We start from the raw sequence: 22427 nt of genomic DNA on the forward strand, positions 1-22427 counted from the left end.
AATAGACAGTAAGGTGTATTGAAAACTGGCTGAACTGCTGCATTCAAAGGATTGCAATCGGCTGCCCAAAGTCCATCTGAACGTCAGTCATTAGTGGTACACTCCAGGGGCTGATACTGGGGCCAGTACTGTTTAACAGCTTCATTAATGACCTGGATAATGGGACACCCTCAGCAAGCTTGCAGATGATATTGGGAGGAATGGTTGGTGCATCAGATGGTTGTGCCATCATTCAGAGGGGCCTCAACAGGCTGGAGAAATGAGTGGACAGGAACCCCATGAAGTTCAACAGAGAGTAATGCAAAGTCCTGCACCTGGGGATGAATAAACCTAGGCAACAGTGCATGCTGGGAGCTGAGCGGCTGGAAAGTAGCTTTGCAGAGAAGCACCTGGGATGCTGTTGGATAACAAGTTGAACGTGAGCCAGCAATGCACCCTTGTGGCAAAGAATGCCAACAGGTTCCTGGGCTGCATTAGGAAGAGCATTGCCAGCATGCTGAGGGAGGTGAGCCTTCCCCTCAGCACTAGTAAGACCACATCTGGAGTGCTGTTGTGGTTTTAACCCCAGCTGGCAACTAAGCACCACACAGCCACTCACTCACTTCCCTGCCAGTGGGATGGGGAAGAGAATGGGAAGGGTCAAAGTGAGAAAACTCATGGGCGGAGGTAAAGACAGTTTAATAAGTGAAGCAAAAGCCGTGCATGCAGGCAAAGCAAAAGAAGGAATTCATTCACCACTTCCCATTGGCAGGCAGGTGTTCAGCCATCTGCAGGAAAGCAGGGCTCCATCACGTGTAATGGTTACTTGGGAAGACAAACGCCATCAATCCGGACGTCCCCCCCTTCCTTCTTCTTCCCCCAGCTTTATATGCTGAGCATGACATCATATGGTATGGAGTATCCCTTTGGTCAGTTGGGGCCAGCTGTCCCAGCTGTGTCCCCCCCCCAACTTCTTGTGCTTCCCCAGCCTACTCACTGGTGGGGTGGTGTAAAAAGTAGAAAAGGCCTTGACTTTGTCTAAGCACTGCTCAGCAGTGATGAAAGCATTCCTGAATTATCAACACTGTTTTCAGCATATATCCAAAACATAGCTCCATACTAGCTACTGTGAAGAAAATTAACTCTACCCCAGCAAAAGCCAGCACAAGTGCTTTGTCCAGTTCTGGGCTCCCCAGGACAAGAAGGACGTGGGCTTACTGGAGTGAGTCCAGCAAAAGGCCGCTAAGATGATTAAAGGATTGTGGCAAGTGAAATATGAAGAGAAGCTGAGAAGGCTAGGATTGTTTAGCCTGGAGGAGAGAAAGCTCAGAGTGGATCTTATCACAGTGTATAAATAGTTGATGGAAGGGTGTAAAACTAAAAGCAAAGCTAAAGCATGTCAAGGGCAAAAGGTGTTCTTTACTGACTTTTGAAGATCCTACCTTTAGAAGTTAGATGGCTGCTCCCCTCTATATAAAATTCATAACTTTCACATCTATTTAGTTCACTCCTCACATATATTTCATCTTTAAAGCTGCTGGCTAAAGGCTTTAAGTGACATTCAGTACCAGTGCCCAAGCTTATCTGGTCTCTGAGTGGAGACCATGCGGTACCCTGGCCATTGCAGAGCAAAAATGGGTGTTCTTGGAGTACTGTGTCAGGGCTTGTCAGAGGGGCAAGTCCCCCGCTACTGGTTTCAAAAACTCCAGGCAGGCAGCAGCTGAAGTTCTGCACTGTAATGCTATATCTCCAGCTGTCATTAACCAGCTTAGTTCCAGTGGCTTCTGAAGGATGATGCCATTTGGCATCAGGTGGATGAATTTGTAGTACTTTGTTAGTGTGGACACTCCTGGGCACCAAAGACCAGGCATCCAGAGCTGGGGAATGACAGGTAGCTGAGCAAGAATCCTTCTCAGTGTCTCTGCTCAACCAGATAGCGGATAGAGAAAAATGACAACTAGAAATGACTTCTATTACATTTGCAGGTGAGCAGGGTAAAGCTTTTCATGGGATTTGCTTGATGAAATGTTTTTTGGTTGGTAAATGCTGGCCTGATAAAATGAAACATCATATGGGAATGTTTCCATTTGGATGAAATTTGTGCTAGGAAAGCTTTTTCAAGCTCAGGGTAAAATTTTTAATACAAGCTCTGCCCTGAATTGGTCTTGTACTCCAGAGGTTGTATAAGCAATTAAGATGTAAAAGCTATCCAACTTAAGCCCTTTCCTCAAAAAAATGACTTTGAAAAGGGTCTTCGAAAAGAGGAGGGTGCAGGAAGGTCTGATGGATGAAATTACAAATGTAAGGAGGATTTGAAGAGTGCACAATCATGAAGTTTGAACCAAGAAAAAAAGTGTTTCATGCAGTGCACAATTAAATTATGAAACTCACTGTCACCAGATGTGGAAACAAAAATAATAAATGGTTTCAAAATAGAATTAGATGGGTTCATAGAAGATCAGTCCACCTGGGCTATCAAAGAAAAAGTTCTGGAGGGAGTCATTAGCTTCATATACCTTGTATTGCTAAGAGCAATCCAGCTTTAGATGAAATATGGTGGGGCTTGTGTTTGCTTCAATAACAAATTTTTTTCCTCTTCTCTTCAGCTAGTTAAGTGCCATGGAGAGGTGATAGTGGCTGTGCATTTGTTATATTGTTGGTGGCTACTGCCTGTAGCACATAGTTTGACCAGTACTGCCTCCTACACTGTGGTTTCTCAGTGAGACCTTTCCTGCAATCGTTAGATTCATGCTTGATGTTTGAGAGCTGACAGTCTTTAAAACACTGATGGTTCTCACTGCACGTCCTGGCAGTGTATGATTAATGGGACAAACATGTTCTTGTGGTGTTTCTCAGCTTGCAGGCAAGTATTTTAATTTCTCTGTATTAGTCCTTTGGTGAATGTTATGAGGATATGTGCTTACTGAAGGGGAATGGTAGCCTGCTCCTTGCAAGTTGCAATTTTAACCATTTAGGAGCTGAGAACAAAGGAATTCACCCTGTCTCTCTTTTCCTATTTCTTTTCTAAAGGTTACCCTTCTACTCCCTACAGTTGCTCCTTTTTTCTTCTCCATCATCACATAATCAGGCTTGCAATTTCCCCTTCCTACCTTCTGAGTTGCAGGTCAGGGAAGGGAACATATGCAGCCCTTGACTTCTTCTAAAAGTGTTCCTGAAAGGCTATCAGATTTACTGAAATGTTTTATCCATTTTACAAATTGGAGCTAAATGCCACCCCCTCCCTGAGCACAGCCAGTCAGGTTCAGCTGTTGCTAGAACTTAGACCGTGACCTTATGCTTGGGTGGTGAAGGTATAAGTTATGCTTTATATTGACTGAGGATTTAGTTGGATAGTGGAGGATAAAGGTAAATGCGTGGGAGTTAGCTAACAGATTTTCATCATTGATTGACTTTGAGGAAACAACAAACCAAAACCATATACAATTTACCTAGTAGTGAGTTTTACAGTTGCAGGTTACAGACTGACAGAGGTATTTATGATGAATTTTGATTTGGATAAGCACCCATGTGTTCAATGTTGATCCTGCCTGCTTCTCAGTGACTGATTGTTCTTAGGTTATCAGCCTCCCATGGCTTGGGAAGGCTTGAGGACATAAGCTTGTTTGGTTTTCTGAATGGACAAAAGGGGCTGGTCTTCTAATTTTTGGTTATGAATCTAGATCACAGGCCCTGCCAGATTCCAGGATGGCCAGAACTCCAGGTGGCTCATTTCATTCTGTATTAGAGATGAGAATCAGCAACAGGTTTCAGACTCTGTGATCCTTGCATTTGAACCCACAGCTGGAATTGTCATCCTTCTCTAGTGATGAGATACTGGCGGCAACAATTATACTATCTCATAACTGTTTTTTACAAACTAACACCCAGAATTTTTGTAAAACTTTTCTGTGCAGTGGGGGCATCAACATGCAGCACACTTGAAAGAGAAGATCTGCTGGTCAGATGCTTTCTACAGACATAGCTTCAGTCAAGTCTATGGAACCTATTTATTAAATGTAGACAGGCATGTGCAAGAGTCAGTAAATAAAAAGTTCTGTAAAAGATGTTCTTATGTTGTGGGGAGCAAGAAGTTTTCCAGGGCACGTTTGTCCAGATCACTGCTTGCTAAAAGGCACTTTTTGTTGCTCTTGATGTTTAGTTCTCTAAACACTTCTTGCCTTTGTTTAGAGAGAAATAGACCAATGAACATAGGGGTTTGGCTCTGAATTCAGAATGCTGTGGTTAAGTGATGTTTTAGGTCTCTTTATCATCTTTTCTCTGTGAGCAAATAGTTACAATCTCCATTTAGAGCATAAACTGGTCAGAGTCCACAGCAGGGTAATTTATAGTGCTGCTCAGTCAGTTCATTTCTTGACATATGATGGGAAGACACCTCACACAGGTTAGGCAGAATCTACTGTGACAGAAGGATGAACATAGCTATTTGCTAACCCTTTAACCCAGGGTGAACTGGTTCATCAGCCAGTGAGCCGAAGCCTGTTTATTCTCAAAAGATTTCATTTTACCAGTAAAGGTTAAGACCTCAGCCCAGAGCAGGGGAGGTGTGTGCGGACATCATTTTGTTCAGAGAAGGATCTGTCCAAAGTGTTTGGAGAGGGAGGAAACTGGAAGGGAAACTTTCTGTACGGGGAACATACTGTTGGAAGTCCTTCCTGCTGGGTTCAGCCCTGTGACTGATCACCTGTAGCCGTTTCACTGCCAACTTTCAACAGATACAAGGAGTGCCCATGTTTGCCTGGGTTAAAAAATGAGTCTGTACAAAGCTAATTTACTTGAAAATTAGGGAACTTCAGCTCTGATTCTAACTTTAATGCTAGGCCCTTTCTGTACAAATAGACAAAGCAGTTTCCTAGATCTGAGCTCCCTCAGACAGGTCCGCTTGAGTATACCTGTATATTAGCTAATACTCTAAGCCAGTGTCTAAAAATACCCACACCCTATGGGCACTTGCTAGAGCTGTGCAAGCCAACAAGTTTGCTCACAATCAGAGATGAGGAGGAATCTTTTCTAAGTTCATGCGAGTTCACCATTCCTGTCTGTTGCAACCAGATTCAAGACTGAATTTGACCTGAGGTAGATGCCAAGCCTGAGACATGCCTGGATTTTCAGAGGTTGTGCGAGCTGTAGTGAACTTCCCAGCCAGTCTCAAGGCTTGTAGTGACATGTACAGGCAGGATGCTTTCTCCCTGTTCTGGTACCTGCAGCAGAATAACTGCAGTGGTTCTAGCTCATCAGAGTATTACTAGGACTCTCTCCATACAATGACACCAGGAAAGAAAATGCCTCCAGCTCCCCAGCAGCAAGATCATGGGAGACTTACTCACTAAACAGTTTTAGAAACCCAAGTTCTTCTTTAGGAAAATAAGAGCCGCTCAGTGGTAAACTTCTCTACAGGTAAACAAATTTACACCAATGGGGAAAGAGGGAGTTCAGTCTCCATTACCCCTTCTCTCCTTGGCACATGTGTATGGGGAGATCTCCAGGTGAAAATTTTGATGGTAGTTTATATGCAATGTGGCCAGCTCTCTGGATTTTATTGCTCTTCTTGCAGTATCAAGTATACTTCTGGAGTCTGCAGCCCCTGCAATCCAGTGATTATGTGTGAATCTTGGATTTCATTTTTGAGAAATGTGGTTAACAGAGAAAGCAGGATCCAAGTGTGACCTGGAAATTCAAAACACAGAAGACAAATTAAATATATATATATAGTGATTTTTATTCCAGTCTCATCATATTCTGTGGTCTAAGTCATGACTTTTAACACAATGCTTTGAAAAGCATTGAGAATTGTTTCATATAAGGAAACAGGTGTTAACTGTGGAGTGTGTAGATACGCACCACAATGTTGCATTCTTCTCACAGGACACCTATAACTGCAGAGTTACGATGTGTAGGGAACAACACTGAAGCAGCTGCCATTTTATGCTTTTGTTGTGATGCTCATGTGAGCAAGCAAGCATGTGCTCCTGCTTTTTTCTCTCACCAGAGAGCTGTGTTTGCACTTTCTTTGGAGAAGAGTTTACATTGTCTTCGTCATCTCTTGTACTACTCACAGTATTATAAGCTATGCTGAAGTCTAATCATGCTTTGAGTCATGCTGTGTCCTTGGCCGTAGAGAGGCTGTGAATTTCATGGGTTAATTATACTTTGGGTATAACAATATCCATGTTAAACAACATGACATTCTATTTCATTGGATACCTCCTTGTTCTTGTGTTTTGAGAGATGGAAAACAGAAATGGAGAACTGAATGGAAGAATAAAAGTCTGCATTTTCTATCTCCTGGGCTCCCATCCCAAACATTGAGTCCTAGGCTCCATAATGTTTTTAGCAGACGTGACACATTTTGAGGCATTGTTCCAAGGAATAGTGCCAAAAATCCTGATGGTGTCTCAGCCATTCAGAAGAGGATTGGTGCTGCTCACCAGTTAGCACTGTGGGCAGTCTCTCCCCAACCTACAGCCTGCTGTGTTCACCACGAGGGAAGAGAGGATAATAAAAGGGTGAAGAATACCCTGGATCACATTTGTACCTTTTGTTTAAGGATCTCCATCGCTTTCCAAATATTCTTTAGTGGGCTTTAAATACTGTCTAGTGTATTGTCTGGGATTCTGGTGTCTAGTTGTGCAATACTTTGCTTCTCAAGGTATATCTTGAATAGCTAAGGAATACCTTACTACCTTGCCATTCAAGAACTGGAGCTTTTGATCCTGGTACTGCCTTCACCTGTAGTGACAGTCATTTCTTCAGGAGCTTTTGATCAAAATAGAGAATGTAGAGACAGAGTTTGATCCCAAGTTTCCTGAGTTGCAGGACAACACTCAGTGACTGCAATTTCAGAGCTTGACTACTGGGTCAGTATCTTCTTTGACATGTGTGTTCAAACTGAGCCAAACTGTAGCTAAGGAAGTGGTGGGCCACTAAATTCAGATGAGTGTGGTCTCTACAGTGACCGCGGACATGATATTTTAATAACAGAAGCGGATGAGTGGCTGCAGACAGGAATAACTTTTTTTTTTTTTTCCTCCCCTCTCCTGTAGAGGGAGATGAAGTTAGCCAAGCTTGATAAAAATCCCCAGAAGCTTGGTGCAAAAGTTTTGGGTGGTGACTCCTGCAGATCTGCAATCACGAGTGCATTTTGTAAATGGGATGGAGGGCTGGCCTCTGTATAACTGCATGGGGCATTGTGTGATAAGTGTTTTTCTTAAATACAGGCTTCTTACCCTGAGAGCAGGAGCCGAGGGGGTGAATGTTTTCCTGCAAGTGAGTCCTCGGGATTGGTTCACATGTAAGGAGCTTTTAGTTCCTTCCTCTACCAGTTATTCAGCTGAGGTATTCATTATCAGGCAACTTCTCTGTAAAGGGCTAAAGCAGAGGCTGTAAGCACAAAAACCTGCACAGATCAAAGACTGTAGCTTTTCCTAAGCTGTGTAAAACTTTCCAACATGTCTCAGAGCTGTGGAGATGCTCTCAGAGCACACTAAGGCTAAGGTGGGGGGATGTTCACCTCCAAAATGAGCTTTCTGCTTCTGGTATTTTGCAAGCAGATCAGAGGCCAGACCAGGGCACCAGGTTGCCTGCAGCACAACTAACATTGCCTGTATCAGGAAGGGATCCAGAGCGTGGCATGCAGACAGCAACTGTTGCTCAGCTTTTCCAGCTATCTAGAATAGATCTGACAAGCAATTAGAGCATGAATATATTACAGAGCCGATGGGGGATGCCTTTGTTAAAACTTGTGACCCATACTTAGCTGCTGTTTACATTGGCGGCAGCTTCGAGGGTGGGCAAGACCCTACCTGCCTGTCTTTCTCTTCTCTCCTTCCCCATGCGGAGGGAGCTGGGGAGCTCTGCATCTCATTGGATATTTCAAATGCTTTCTGCACAAGTCATAATTAATGCCGAGTTGTGGAGCTAAGACCAGATGTGCTGCTGAGATTATCTCCCAGGGCAGATCGGCTGCTCTCTGCTCTGTAGCGCTGGGTGAATGGAAAGCTGCCAGTGCTGGGACTCAGAATGTGTCTGATGCCTGAAGTCAGGACTTTCTTTCTCTGCCGCTCCTGCTGTCTGACACTGCCTGGTTTCTGCTTGAAGCTCAGCGCCTGTCATGTAGCGGAGTGCTGCACAAGAACAAGAGGTATGAGATGATTTTCCAGGGTTTAGATTTGTATATGGTTTTCTTTTCCTAGATGAAAAGCAGATATTTGAGGTTAGCCTCAGACAGAAGCTAAGAATCTAAAAAAGGATCTGGCTTTACAAAGGGGGAAAGAGTGGGAAGGATCCAGTCTATGGCCAAAAATACTACCGGATGTTGAGCTAGCATTTAAAGATAGTTCTGGGGAGGTGTGTTTCTGTTTGCTTTTACATAGAATATTTAAATGGCTGTATGTGGCTGAGAGCACTCAGCTCCCAGCATATGGAGGCTGCTCTTTGTGGGGAATGGGATCAGAAGACACCATGTTCTACCACAGACCCGTTTGTGTGACCTTGGGCAAGTTACTTCATCAGTTTCTCTTGATTCCTAATTATCTGTCACTTCCTTTCCTTTCCCCTGTTCTTGCATGCTTTGTCTGGCTGGATTGTTTAGTTGTTAGAGACTATCTTTTCTTAGGCATGTACAGCTCCTAACGTGGAACTCCTTTCTCAATTGCTGCTGCAGTAATCCACATAGTATGTGCTTGGGTGGGCCAGGGCAGGGAAAACAAGAGTTATAGGTTTGTATGTGTTTTGTGCTGTGGAAGCATATGCATTTCTGAATGTCTGCCCATGGTTTTTTTCTCAGTGCTTTCATGTGTGAGAGGGACAGATAAATGGGAGCCTAAGCATGAATGTGGGAAGGTAAAAGCAGACACTTACCTGTGCAGGTGAGCACGTACACAGTCTTTACATCCGTAAACTGCCTGTCTGTGAGGCACCACATGCATGCGCGGGTGTATGTACTGCTGTATAGCAGCATCCAGGTGTGTGCCTGATTATCTTCCAGCACATCTTTTAATGTGTGTGTACTAAGCTGTACATATAGCTGACGTAGGTGTGTCTGGACTTTTCTCACTTTAAGCACATACGGAGTCCTCAGTTCTCCCCATAAAGAAACTCTACTCAAGAACTGACTTTATTATCTCTGTCTTTAGTTTATTTGGGTTGAAATCAGAGCTCTGATGAGGAAAAATGAAGCAGGGAGCATATATTTTTCCTGCCCACTGCGTGTCTGGACAGCATAGCTGAATGTATAGGCTTTGTATGCCTGGAGCTGGTGGGTGAGCTATTCAGGCCAGGACAGAGAGCCTGTCTGTGTCTTAGTACATCATTCCTGGCTCGTTTTTTCCACAAAGAGCCACCTAAATCTTTAAAGAACAGTAGCAGCTTGTTGCAGTAGAGGAAAGAAATTCTGTAGCTCTGCTAGCCCAGTTTTTTTAGTATCTCTTGAATCTTTCTGAGATTAAGGATGTGGTCCCAGGCATGCTGGGTTTTTTTCTGCTTTGAAACCAAACAAAAGGGCCTAGCTATAGATAAGGATATGACAAGGAAAGTTAACCCTTGGGTTGCTAGTAGCTTTGGCTTTATTTCCAGCCTAACTCTGTCTGTGTGACTGGATGGCACTGGCTCCCCTTCTGAATGAAGAGAAAAACTTTAATGTCTTCCAGCAGTATCATCAAATGGAGTGAAGTGCTGCCAAGTTCAGCCTGAGCTGCAGGCCCCACTGATTGAAAACAGGCCTGTGCCTTGAGGAGCCAGCAGATGAGGCTGTGTGTGACTGGCTCCATATTAGCTTTTCCTTGCAAGGCAGGGCAGTCCTTGTCTAGCCTGGCGATGCTGTGATATCCTGCTAGTTTCAGGGACATTTTACAACATCAGTTTTACAAGACCTTCTGAGACCTAGCTGAAGTGAGATGAGCTTTACAGAGCTAGCAGGACACCACCTCCTCAGTCTGCCCTGTTTAGCCCTGGGAGACTGAAGTAAGTGCATCTGCTATGTCTCTTGTCAGTGTAGCTGTGAGAGCCCTAGAGGTAATTTTCCTGAGGGCAGACTTCAACAAGGGCCCCCAGCAGATGCCCAGATGAAAGATTTCCACAAGACCAGAACTGTTAGCAACTCTAACTTGCCTTTGACAGTCCCTTTCCAGCCCCACTCCAAAGACAGCTCTTAGCTGGCTCCTTCTCTGAACCCTAGCACTAATTTCCTTTCTTAAGCCATGGACAAGCTCTGCAGCCACTGCACAGATGAACAATTTCTCTTAAGGCCAACTTTCCAGCCTCACTCTAACTGCAGCTCTGTGCTTTCTCTCTCTAAACCCCAGCCCTAATGCTCTTACTGCCAAAAGACTTGGTCTGGGAGCAGTCTTTCTTCTGAGCAGTGGCTGAGGGGGGTCCTTGTCTACGGCTCAGCAAAAAAAATTAGGGCTAGCATAGAGAGAAAGAAAAAGCATAGAGCTGCAGTGTAATTGGGGCTGCAAAGGGAAGTTGCAGTTACCAATAGACTTGGCTTGGGTGAAATATTTTGTCTGCATGATGCTTGGTGACCTTTTCTAGTGCTTCCCTGGAAAATTAGGGTTCAGGGTTGAAGGAAAGAGAAAACATAGATCTGCAATTGGAGTTGGGCTGCCAAACTAAGGTGGGAGGCAGCCAAGAGAGCTGGGCTGAGAGAAGTCTTTCACCCTGGCAATGGCTTCAGGGTCTTCTCTTCCCCTCAGCAAAAAATTACCCATGAGGGCTGCGTGATCTCACCTGCACAGCCTTTCGGCACACACTGTCACACAAGAAGAAACCCATGCTTGTGCTAGCTCCTTTCACTCACCATATGATAGGTAGATCAGCTTCATCGTCACTCATGTCAGTCTTGGTTTCATGGCTGGTTTTTCTTGTTACCTATTTGAAATGGTGTGAAGGGAGATGAGCAGTATTGCAGTAGAAGAATATTACAGTGCCTTTATTTCCTCCAAAGATCGTTGTTTCCATCCAGGAGAAAAAGGTGTTACCAACCTCCATGCCTGAACAAGGGAGAAAGACAGGGTCCCCAGCATCTGGTTCTGCAGCAGACACCCATAGTAATGTTAATACTGTGCTTGTGAAAGGTCCATCTGCTGCTCCTTCTGAATCTCAGAGCAGGTCACCCTTCTATCTCTGTTATCTTAGTGTCACATTCCTTAACCTCTGTATCAGTGGTCTGTGTTTGGCTGCAGTCAACTTGTTACCCAGGAGTCACTGATGGGTTGATTGTACTTACAGAAAGCTACTGCTGTTGTGATCCAAATTGACTGGGAAGGCAAGGACTGATATTGCCTGAAATGTATTAGAGCATGTTGCTGGCCATAGTCCAGCCAAAGCTAGGGAAATGTAGATAAAGCTTCACACTGCAAGTGGAGGTTATGTGTGCAGTTATTATCTGTGTGCTTGCATACATGTGTGTCTGACACTGCTTTAGTCCTTGCTCTGAGTTAAGTCTAGAACACCAGAATATGAGCTTCTGAAAAACATTCTCTCTGTGCTCTATACCTGGGGAATGCAGAGCATTTACCTTTCCCAGAGCCTTCTCTAGACAGGCCCTTTAGGAAGCAGGGCTGTGATTCAACAAGTAGAGATTTGAGAAAATGGGGCTGCTATCCTGTAATTGCCCTGACATCCACCACAGCCTGACCTCCCTAAACCTCTCTGTCTTGCATCTAGAAGAGTCAATGCCGTGTATCATTTTAAGGAAATAGATGGGTTTGGTGGGAGGAAGCCTGGCTCAGAGATTGATGATAGGATATGGAGGGTTTTTGTCTCTAAGGTGCACAGCTTGGGGTCTGACCCAAGCTTGCCATAACTAATGCTGAAGGACCTTGCTTTACATTGGACTGTGGCCCAGGATCAAACACTGAGGTCGGAGGAAGAGGCAGAAATGGTCACTAGCAGAATAGCATGAGGGAGGTTAGACAGGACACATGTTTCTGGTCAGCTTTTCACAGCTGAAGGGCCTGCACTGTAGCTTGCAACTCTTGTTACCTGGATCATTCCTGTGTGTATTTCTATGATATGTAATGTTGCCAGTTACTCCTCTGTGAGTAGGATCAGCAGAGAGGCTGAGATGAACAGGCCATGGAGACTTCACTTTTTCAGCTGTGATCTGGATTTGGAAGTTATCTGAGAAACTGGGCTGAAAAGCTTGTTCTTTCATGGCTGTAAGTGCCCTGGAAATCCTTGGAGAACGCTGAGCCCCACATACCAAGCAGTTCTGCTGTGCCCTGTCATGACAGCAAGGATTATATGATGAGATTACAAAGCAACCTGTGCAAAAGCAGGAAGAGATTCCCTGTCCTAGAATGTGACTTCAGAGACACCCATCTCAGTGAAAATTCAAACAGATTAGAAACAAGAACTAGCAAAATCCTTCCTCTGCAAGAAAAGCAATATTTCCAGTGATAAAGATAAATCACTCCCATGCTCCAGGGCATGCCTTCCTGCCAGGATAAGGAGGGAATTTCCTTCAAGAGTCTTCATGGCCCTCCAGCTCTGATACTGTAATGCAGTTGCGTAGGCTGGGGTGTAAGGAAGGTTTCTGTCTTCTGATGTATAACAAACTGGCAGGAAAATGAAATTGGACTTTAGGATCCTTCTTGCGTGCTTCATTCAGGGAGCTGAAACTGGTAGTGAAAGGTTTGTTTCTCTGAGGATTCAGCAGGGTTGGACTGAATATAGAGAGCAGGTATGGTTTGACATGATGTGTCCCATGAGGGACAGTGAATGGTGGTTAGGAAACTTCCTGCCAGGAGTTATCAGCTTCCCATGAATATAGGACTAAAATAAAAATGGAAAATGTGGTTACTAGCAGGAAGGTAAGTAGACCCTTAAGAAATTATCAAATTCCCTGGCCTGGTATAAGCATATGCATGCATCCATTAAACACTGCTTCTGGCTATTGGTTGTAAACACAGTGTAACTCCAATATTGCATGCTGCTGGTTTTTTTCAGACCAGCAAGATTAACTAAATGCTGAATGCATGATCTAAAGCTCTTCGGTGTCAGTAGAAAGATTCCTGTTGCTTTGAGAAATCTTTGAATAGAATTTCCTATCTGCTATGGTCTGGTCTCATCTGAAATTGAGTAGATTCTGGGATTCTCTCTCTCACTGAATTCTTATTACCAAAATATGGTTAACTTAGATGCTATCCTCCCTGATTCCACCACATCTTGCAAGGTGCTAGAATTAGGGTTTCAGAACACAACTCAGTAGCTGTCCTTTTAGATGGAGTCGTCTCCTAGTGGCAGGGATTGAACTGAGACCTCTGGGTCTTACAGCCTGACCCCCTTCTGTGTTGTTGAAAAGATCTGGTGCTAATAGTGGCATTCAGCAGCTGGTATAGACCAGGAACTCTGGTTTCCCCAGAGAGAGAGACAGTGCTTCATACTTGGGGATGTATAATAGATCTGACTTAAGAGTTAATTAGGCCAGTCTGGTTTTAGAGCATCTGGTGCTTCTGATATTTTCAAGGTGCAAGAAGTACAGCACACATTTTTTAGTAGGAAGGGCAATGCAATGTATTTTGCATGCGTTTTACTCTGTGTTTTAATTTTAATTCAGCAATTTTATTTAAAGGAAAAGAAATAGACATGAGAAGCTTGCAGGATGGTGGGCGATTTTCACAGTAGCTAGTTTTAATGTTGACAACTGTATTCTGTGATGTTAGCAATCTCCTGCTAGCGGGATTGCTACCTTTTGGGCTGGGCGCCTGCAAAGTAATGAAGGGTAACTGTATGACAGCTAAGAGGTAGGTGCGTGCAGAGAGGAATCGTGTCCCATAAAGTCAATGTAGCCTATGCTTTGGCATTCTTGGGACAGAACATGCAATGGAAGTATAATTGCTTAATCCAGATTCAGCACAGCTGCAGATAACCATGAACATAATCTTAACCCCACCTTCCTTGTGTATAATGAGATATAAACTGGCTTAGGGCAGACGATAGTTTGAAGCACTTAAGAAAAAAAGTCACTTGGCATGTAATTCTTAGTTTTAAAAATAATTTTATTCTTCTGAGTCTGTTAGAAACTGGACCTTCACACATGTTCACCCCCTCCATGTGGAAGTTTCCCTTGCTGTATGCGCTGAGCAATAGCTCAAAAAGAGTTTAAGCTGACAGCCAGCTGTCTCTCTTGCTCTCTGTTGGCAGGGATCTTTGGACAGCGATTGGAGGACACCGTACAGTACGAGAGGAAGTATGGCCAGCGCTTGGCCCCACTGCTGGTGGAACAGTGTGTGGATTTTATTCGGGAGCGAGGTCTTACAGAGGAGGGGCTCTTTCGAATGCCTGGCCAAGCCAACCTTGTCAAAGATCTGCAGGATTCTTTTGACTGTGGAGAGAAGCCCCTTTTTGACAGGTGAGTTGACATCACCAAATACAGGCTGGTTTGCCTGTGGCATGTAAAATCTGGCAGGAATAACCTTGCAGTGGCTATCCTAGTTTACATGTTCTTTCCACACCATCATTCTCTTAAAGTGCCGCTGGGGCTTTCTCCTGCATGGTGTTGGGTGCCGAGGCCTTCATTCAGCTAAGTGTTTGAGCAGAGAGAGAAATTGAGCCCATTAATCTAGGTGGGGCTACTCCAGTGTTTCAGCTTAAGCACATGTTGAATGAAATGCATTGCTAGGTTTGGGTGCAGCATACTCAGCAGTTGGTGGGATCCCACCGTAGAAATGGATATGACAGAGGTGAACTAGGTGTTCTACTGCTTTCAGATGTTGCATTCTCCCTTGCAGCAGCCACAGCAGATCTGCCCAGGGGCAATATCTCGCCTCTTCCTTTGTCACCAGGTTTCAGAATAGTCACCACCATCTCGCACATCTTCACTGGCTGTTATACGTGCCATGTATAGAATTGGTCAGCATGTCATAACAAAGCACTTGCTGACCCCAGAAGAATTCTTGGCCAAATTTTTTTTTTTGTCTACAATTTCAGCAGCTGAGATGGAACATTTATTTCAAAACTGATCTTTTGATTTTGAAAATATTTTGATTTTCAACAAAACTTGAGTCAAATGTTTCTGAAATAAAAATGGCAATTTTGCATTTTTCTTCCCAGTATAAAAATGTTGCCGTAATCACTCCTTGCCTGGTACAAAGACATGCTAGCTGCCTTTTTGTCCTACTGACCATGCCAATGTCAGGGAGCAGCAAAGGCCAGCTGCTCCATAAAGCAAGGTGAGCCAGGAGCCAAATGTGGTAACAAGGCTGGCAGAGGCAGTGACACAGTCCAGTGATCACCAGGCAAGCCCATAGTGACAAGGCAGGTCCAAGATCAGGGAAGGTAATCCATCCATGAGTCAGGGTCCAGGTCCAGATCAACAGGGTCTGTAGCCAGGCACAGACATGGCAGTGAGGCAGTGGGAGTTGTAGCTCAGACAAAGGATAAACAGTAGAGGCTTAGCTTAGTATCGGCTCCCATGGGAAGAGTGTCAGCCTTGGCTCGGAGTGCTCAGTCCAAGGTCAGCAAGGGAAGGGGAACAACGCTCAGCTGCGCTATCTCTACGTTGGCCCTGAGCCCAGGGAATCAAATCATCAAGAGGGCAGATGCTCTTGGGGCCCTTGCAGCCAAATCCTGTCCATACTCTGCAATTAACATTTCCTTCCCTTTCTCATGTGTACACGCTACCCAGAGTGAAGGTTGGCATTGTGCTAACCTAAACAGTGCTTTGAGAAATGGGCCTTGACCCTAACAGAGACCTTGAACTCCAGGGATATTTGGATCCAAGGCCATTGTATAGATCTGGCCTGATCTCTGTCACAGGTCCAGAAGTGGGATCAGATCTGGGATCTTGGCTTGGAGACCTGGCTCCATTTCTTGCCAGAACTCACTGGCACCACTTTCCCAGGTAATGCAGGCAGCATCTGGTATATTGCCAGCACATTAACCTAGGAGATCACTTCCCCTGGACCTGCAGCCAGCCTTGACATGGCCAATAGCATCCCTGCCTACTGCCGCAGGAAGAGCTAGCGCTCTACGGGCAGCACAGTGTTTGGTCTCATCCTGGGAAGTATATATATCCTTAGAGTTTATTTGGAACATTCTTCTAATTCTTCCCTCCCCTCAGCTTCCCAGACCACCCATCTTCCTTTCTTTGATTCTTAACCACAGTCAGTATTTGTTCCCCAAATGAAAGTGTTAAATATTTAGAGATATTTTCATGAAAAAATAAAGTTTGAAATCGTCAGATTGTCTCACTTCATCATCTCTTAAACAAAGCCTTTGTATTTTTAACTGAATGTCTGGGTGTTCTAATTCAGAATTAGAATTATCTTAGTTCATGTGGAATTGAACAAAGTTATTTTGGAAAATGCTCATATTCTGGAACAGGAGTATCTATGGAAGGAATTAATTAGGAATGACAGTTTCACTTTCATTTTTTACTTTAGTCTAATCCATACTAACTTCATTGTCATGAAGACAAGCCAAGCCTTCCTCCAGCATTTTTAAAGCAGAAAGCACCTTTATTTCCATAGGCATTTGCACTGGATAAATAGATCAGTGCTAAGTCTCACCTTTAACAGAGGCAGTAAAGATCTCCATAAAGGAATGCCTGCCTTTTGGGTAGTTGATTTGAAACATGATAACTGAAGGTTCAGTACAGAATTGAAGGAGGCAAGCCTAGGGGTATCCGAGTAGTGTGACAGTTGTGGGCCCCCCAGTCATTGCCTGTTGCTCTTTCCACCATGTCCACTGCCACTTGTAGGCCCAACTCTCTCCTCTTTGATATGTATAGTCACGGACAGCGATGAGGGAGAGGCAGTTCCACTCTGGCTAAGTGAAATGCTTCTCTTCCTAGCAAGAATTATTTTCTCTATGTGCAACTAAAGCTATCCATGTATGGCCTAGGATACTTAGGCAGCAGCAAGTATTTTCTGCAAGTGCAAAATCCATATGCTTGTTTCCAAATCAGGTGCAGTGAAAGGAATATCCTTTCTTTTTCCTAGTTGCAGTCAGTCCTTTTAGATGTCTTTTCTGTCTACAGTGATCTTCCAAATGCTAGAGCCTGCCTGCCCATGGTGGATCAGATCTCTGTGATGACTGATAATTAAAATATTTATTTTTAAAAGGCTTGCCTTTCCAATTTGGATTTTAAATGCATATGTATATTCTTATGAAAGGCCAGGTGTTGCTGTTTTGGAAGCATCTACAGCAGTCTGCTCCTATTGCACTTCCATGCCACCAAAAGTTTGGCTGGATTTCACATGGCCTTGTGGATGAAACAGTAACTGCAGCCAGTGGACCTGAAGCTGTAGTCTGGGCTCTGCTTCTGAGTGTTAGTCATATCCACTGTCCCAGCCCAAAACTCCACACTAAAAAAAACATAAAAAAGAATAAGGGTACTGACCTCATTTGTAAGGCATTCATAATCAACTGAAGAAAACCACTATGTGAAACTGTGGTATTCTCAAATATGGCGGAGCTGTTTAATAAGAATAGCGTTATCATGATCAGTAGCAAGTGGTAGCTGCTGGCAGCTTCCTGTTGTAATTTTTCCTGTTTTAGCTATGTGTTCCAAAAATGTTTAAAAACATACTAAGCAGAAGAGATTCAGCTTTTAGATAGAGGTGAGGATTTGAAGGTCTGTTGCCCCGTGTTTTTCTCAGGTTATTTAAAGACTGTCAGGGCAATGGTAGGTAGCGGGGAGCTGGTGACAGAATCTGTTTAGACTTCCAATGGTTGAAACCTTTAAGGAGATCATCTGCAAAGATTAAGTTGTACAACAGGAGACTTGGAATGAGGGAGAGGTATTGCCATGCATCAAAAGCTGGATAGGAAATGGAAAGGGAAGACTAGGTGCATCTTCATCATGGCATCTGACACCTCATCCCCAACTTAAAGCAAAGGACAGAGAAGAGGAAAAAGAAGTTCCTGGAGTGGGAGAGAAAAGAAAAGCTGGTACCCCAGCATAACAGATGGGCTAGGAAATGCCAGATACCCCAGCCTGGGAGAGGAGATGCGACCCACAAGCTGGGCAGCGTGCCAAAAGGCAATACAGGGCCTGGAGGAAATGCATCTTCCTCCATTTTTTTTCCCAAATGATTGAGACGGACACTTGGAAGCCTGGCTCATCAGACGCAGGTAGGTGCTGGCTGGGGAGAGTATCAGGCAGGAGGGATCAGTGAGAGGATCAGAGGTTATGTTTGATTGCACAAGGATGCAGAGGTCTATTGTCAGTGCTAAGTGATCACTGTGCACTTGCCTGGACTGTATGGCTCACATTCCTGATCCACATTGGCTGAGGAACCACAGCACCACCCTACCTTAAGCAGTATCATGGGCATGTCCCTTCCACTGCCCATATTGCCTGAGATGCATTTATATCTTGACAGAATGGGAAATTTTCCTTGTTCCCAGGTAGACCCTCCTGCCTAGTACAAACATCTGGTAGAACAGCTTCCTTCCATGTGCCTACTTTGTCCCTGTCCCTAAGAGGGACCTTGATGCACCCTCGTGAAAGGCATCAAGCTTTGGGGTACTGTGGGTTTCTAAATTTCCTTCCCTCTTCTCTATTGCAGCAACACAGATGTTCACACTGTGGCATCCCTCCTGAAGCTTTACCTTCGAGAGCTGCCAGAGCCTGTCATCCCCTTTGCCAAATATGAAGACTTTCTTTCTTGCGGACAGCTACTCTCAAAAGATGAGGGAGAGGTCAGTGATCCTTCCAATCTGCCTCCTTCTACCTTGAAGGTTGTTCCCAAGACTCAATGTAGTACAGCTTTCTTCTCATCACTCTTCAGTCCTGATTCAAATCAATGAAGTTCCTAAGGACCTTCCCCTGAATTTTCCTGAAGCTGTGAATTGGGCATTAGTATCACAGGCTTCTGCTTGAAGCAGGAGCTTTTTTGAAGTCAGTCTTGAAGCCTGGTGCTTCTTGCTGCTGAACAAAGCCATTCTGTAGCGTAATCAGCAAGAGATGCAATGTAGGAGAGATCTGAGTTCCTCTCCCAGCCTTGCTGTTGACTCATTAGCAAGCTGTATGAAGTCACTCCCTTTTTCTGTGTTTTCAGTTTCATAGAACAGCATGTTCTGCTCCCCAAAGTTTTTGGTGGGTGAGACATTGATCAGTGCGGTGGTCTTTGTGTTTCTCAGAGGAGAGGCACTACAAAAGGGCAGGCTATGATATTATCCCAGAATGGGGGAGATAATGCTATGAATACTTTGCCAGAACACTCTTACAATGTTCCTGTCTTTGGTTTCCAGGCAAGGGAAGGGGCTGACAAAAACCTCCAAGTCTGTGGCAATCATGGAAATTTTGATTCACTGCTTGGGAGGAGCAGGATAATTTACAATATGATTGATTGATCTGTTTCATCCATATTGTTCCTCTCGTGGTGATGCCTGAGCTCTTTGCTGATTGTGAAGGCACGTTGGATCTGGTCTTATGTGGGTGGAACTGTGCCACCTTCTAAAACAGAGGTTTAAAGAAGCTGTAAGGGTTGTTACTAGTGTCAGCTAAAGAAGCAAAGGCCTGAGGGCTTATCAGTCACAGTACACAGTTCCGTCCCTTTTCTGTGTGTGGCCTGAAGAGTGTGCTCACATCTTTGTCTCTGGTGGGGATTGTAAAAACTGTTCTTTGCTGAGAGCCTGGGGTTCACCTTTAGTTCAAGTGGCAGAAGGCTCTGGAGAGATTCAGTCCTTCATGATGCCCATAGAAAGATACTTGTTTGCATGCATCAAATGTAGCATATCTGATAGTGTTGTTTTTTACAGATAAAAGGCAAGTTTGCCACTACCTGTACTCACATGATGTATCCTCTAGCCATCTCTGAGAAAGCAAATTTCTGTACGTGACACAGCATACTACCACACATGGATGTGCATTTGCATCCTGGGCACAGCCACATCAGTGTGTCAGTGTACTAGTGTTGTTTTTTTAATAGGTACAAGTGCTACTAGCTCCAGAACTTGCTCATTTTCTGCCTTATCCTCAGTCAACTCGGGCATCTCTGCAGGGTGCTATGTTACAGACAGCACAACCGCTGATTTCACAAGAAATGGCAGCATTTCTAAGGCAGTGGAGCTCATTTCATTTTGGTCATAAGATGTGCAGACTGGGAAGTTTTGGATCCATTAAGCACTATTGCACAAGAGTAGAGACACTGCCAAGTTGGGTAAACATAATTGTATATCACTGCTCAGCTTATTAACCATGTAGTCTGCCTGATTTTGCCTGCACAGGCTGCAGTGGTTTGGGAAGCAACATCTGTGTTGGTTTTGTGGAAGCAAGGCCAGACTGAAATGACTTGTAGTGCAGCACTCTCTTTGTATTAGAAAGGCGATGAGGAGCACTAAATAGCCAACATGAAAGCTTACAAAATACAGTACTGCTGATAGTACAAAGTTGTCTTGTTAAGCTGCTGTTGTAAACATAAGCATTTGTTTTTGTCAGGAGAATCTGGTACCTTAAAAGGGGCTGTTTACTTTTTCAGAAAGGAAGGTGGAGTGCACGCAGCAAGGGTGGCGAGGCTGTGCATGTACAGTAGCATGTGGAGCACGATGTAGCACAAAGTCATACCAAGCCTGTAGGGCCTGACTCCCCACCCCCCACCCCCACCCCCGCTATGGAAAATCCCCCTGCTCAAAAATGTGGTTTCACTGAAACCATAATTTTTTAGCACAAAATGATAAGCAGGGAATTTCAAAATCAAACATTTCATTTGGAAAAAGTATTTGGAAACAAAATGCAATCTATTGTTTTAATTTGAAGTACTATTTTGTTTTCATTTTTCACTTGGAGGTTTTGAATTAGACTTTGGGACTCAAAATGTAATTTTCTTTAGTTTTGTACCCTCCTTCCCCCACAATAAAAATAGAAGCACTTAAGAAAAAAATACCTCTTCAGATAAAATTGTTGGCACCTCATGCTGCTACATTGTGACCATAGATAGGAATTATTATGATAGTCACTTGGCCTCATCTCCATCTGCGGCAAAAAAACCTCCAGCACTGCCCTAAGCTTTCCATTTTTCATTCAGATTGTGGTTCATCTTCATTCTGCACCCAGCTAATCTCTGGTGTTGGAATGCAAACAGAAACATAGCAGAGACCTTGGGCTGTGCTGAGGCCTCTCAGGTATCTTAGCAGGACCGCAGCGTTAAAAAAGATTTGATTCTGATCCCAACTGGCTGGGAGGAGGGATTGAAAACAAAAAAACAATTTTAGAGTAAGAATGAATGAAAGATCTTCAAATTTCTAAAACCTCATTTGAGTCCGAGCTGACTTGACACAGTAGTATTTTAGCCTTCACTGCTGCCTGTACTCTAGAGATGCACACAGCAGTTCAGTGGGCTAAGCACGTGGCTTTGAGTTTTTAGAGGGGTCTGAATTTGGGTGAATATCTGAAATGTTGCTAGTTTTCCCGTTCAGCTAGAAGCTCCTAACTGTTGCTGATCTGTTACACACATTGCAAAATCCTTGGTTTTGGGATCACTCCTTGGAAAGCGTGCCTGTGTGGTAAATTAGACATGCAGGATTTTTGAGGAGGTAAGAGTTATTACTGCAAAACACCATGATGAATGACAGTGCAGTGCCTCTGTTGCTTGCTAGGCTGCAGCCATAAGCACAATCAGTGCTATTTGTTAATAATGCAGCAGTTTCTAGCTTGCGTTTTCCTTTACACTTTCCCTGTGGTGTTACTAGGCTCAGCCTTCTGCCCTCTGTTGGTCAGGTGGTTAGTGGGTACAAACCTGTGGCAGAGCTGATAAATGCTGCAGCAGGAGAGAAATCTTTTTTTAACCTGGCAAGTGTTTGTACCTTGATGAATACAAAGATATCCTCTGTGTAATACCACGTTTGTGATTCATTGTGACAGAGCATGGACGATAAATTTTTAGAACCTTTTTTTTCTTTCAGGCAGCATCTCGTACCTTTAGGTCATGTTTCCAGCTGTTCACAACTGCCTGCAGTTTCTGTTCCAAAGCCTCCTCTTGCATCCACTGGAGCCATGGTATTTTAATTCAGAGCACTTGAAATACAGTGCCAAATACCATCCTGAATTCTGTACTTGAAATAAATTGGGTTACAGAGCAAAATTCAAGAGGGAATTAGGTCTGTTAGCTCACCTATTTCTAGTTCAAACTCCTTACTTGAAAGCTGTATGACCTGAACAGCTGACCTTAACTTTCACATTAGTAGCAGCTGTCCTTGATTCAAAAGTTTTCAGAAGTTTAAAAAAGAGGATTGAGATTTTCAAAAGTGACTGGTCCTTTATTGATGTCTCCATTGTTGTCACTGTTAAAACAGCATAACTTCTAAGCTAAGGAATTAAAAAGGACTTATTGTTTTTAAGTTTTAGGTTTTTATTAGAGGACTTTTTGTGCTGGGACATACAGAATAAAAAAGTATCTATACATTCAGGATGTTAAGGATGGAGGCAGGAATACAGACTGCTCTCTGGATCTTTCTGACTTGTCTGGACCAGAGAAATC

At 44.0% G+C, this 22427-nt stretch overlaps 1 protein-coding gene across 1 annotated transcript in view; it reads left to right on the plus strand.

The window, feature by feature from the left end:
* The window catches only part of ARHGAP22 (Rho GTPase activating protein 22), a 136168-nt gene that overhangs the window by 102314 nt on the left and 11427 nt on the right, over nucleotides 1–22427 (plus strand). Inside the window, exons 4-5 of the mRNA XM_010563475.1 lie at nucleotides 14146–14353; nucleotides 18516–18648. Coding sequence (XP_010561777.1) covers nucleotides 14146–14353; nucleotides 18516–18648 — 341 coding nt within the window. The remainder of the gene's footprint in view (nucleotides 1–14145; nucleotides 14354–18515; nucleotides 18649–22427) is intronic.

This window comes from Haliaeetus leucocephalus, unplaced genomic scaffold (genome assembly GCF_000737465.1).
Source record: "Haliaeetus leucocephalus isolate CR32 unplaced genomic scaffold, Haliaeetus_leucocephalus-4.0 Scaffold168, whole genome shotgun sequence".
Taxonomy (NCBI): domain Eukaryota; kingdom Metazoa; phylum Chordata; class Aves; order Accipitriformes; family Accipitridae; genus Haliaeetus; species Haliaeetus leucocephalus.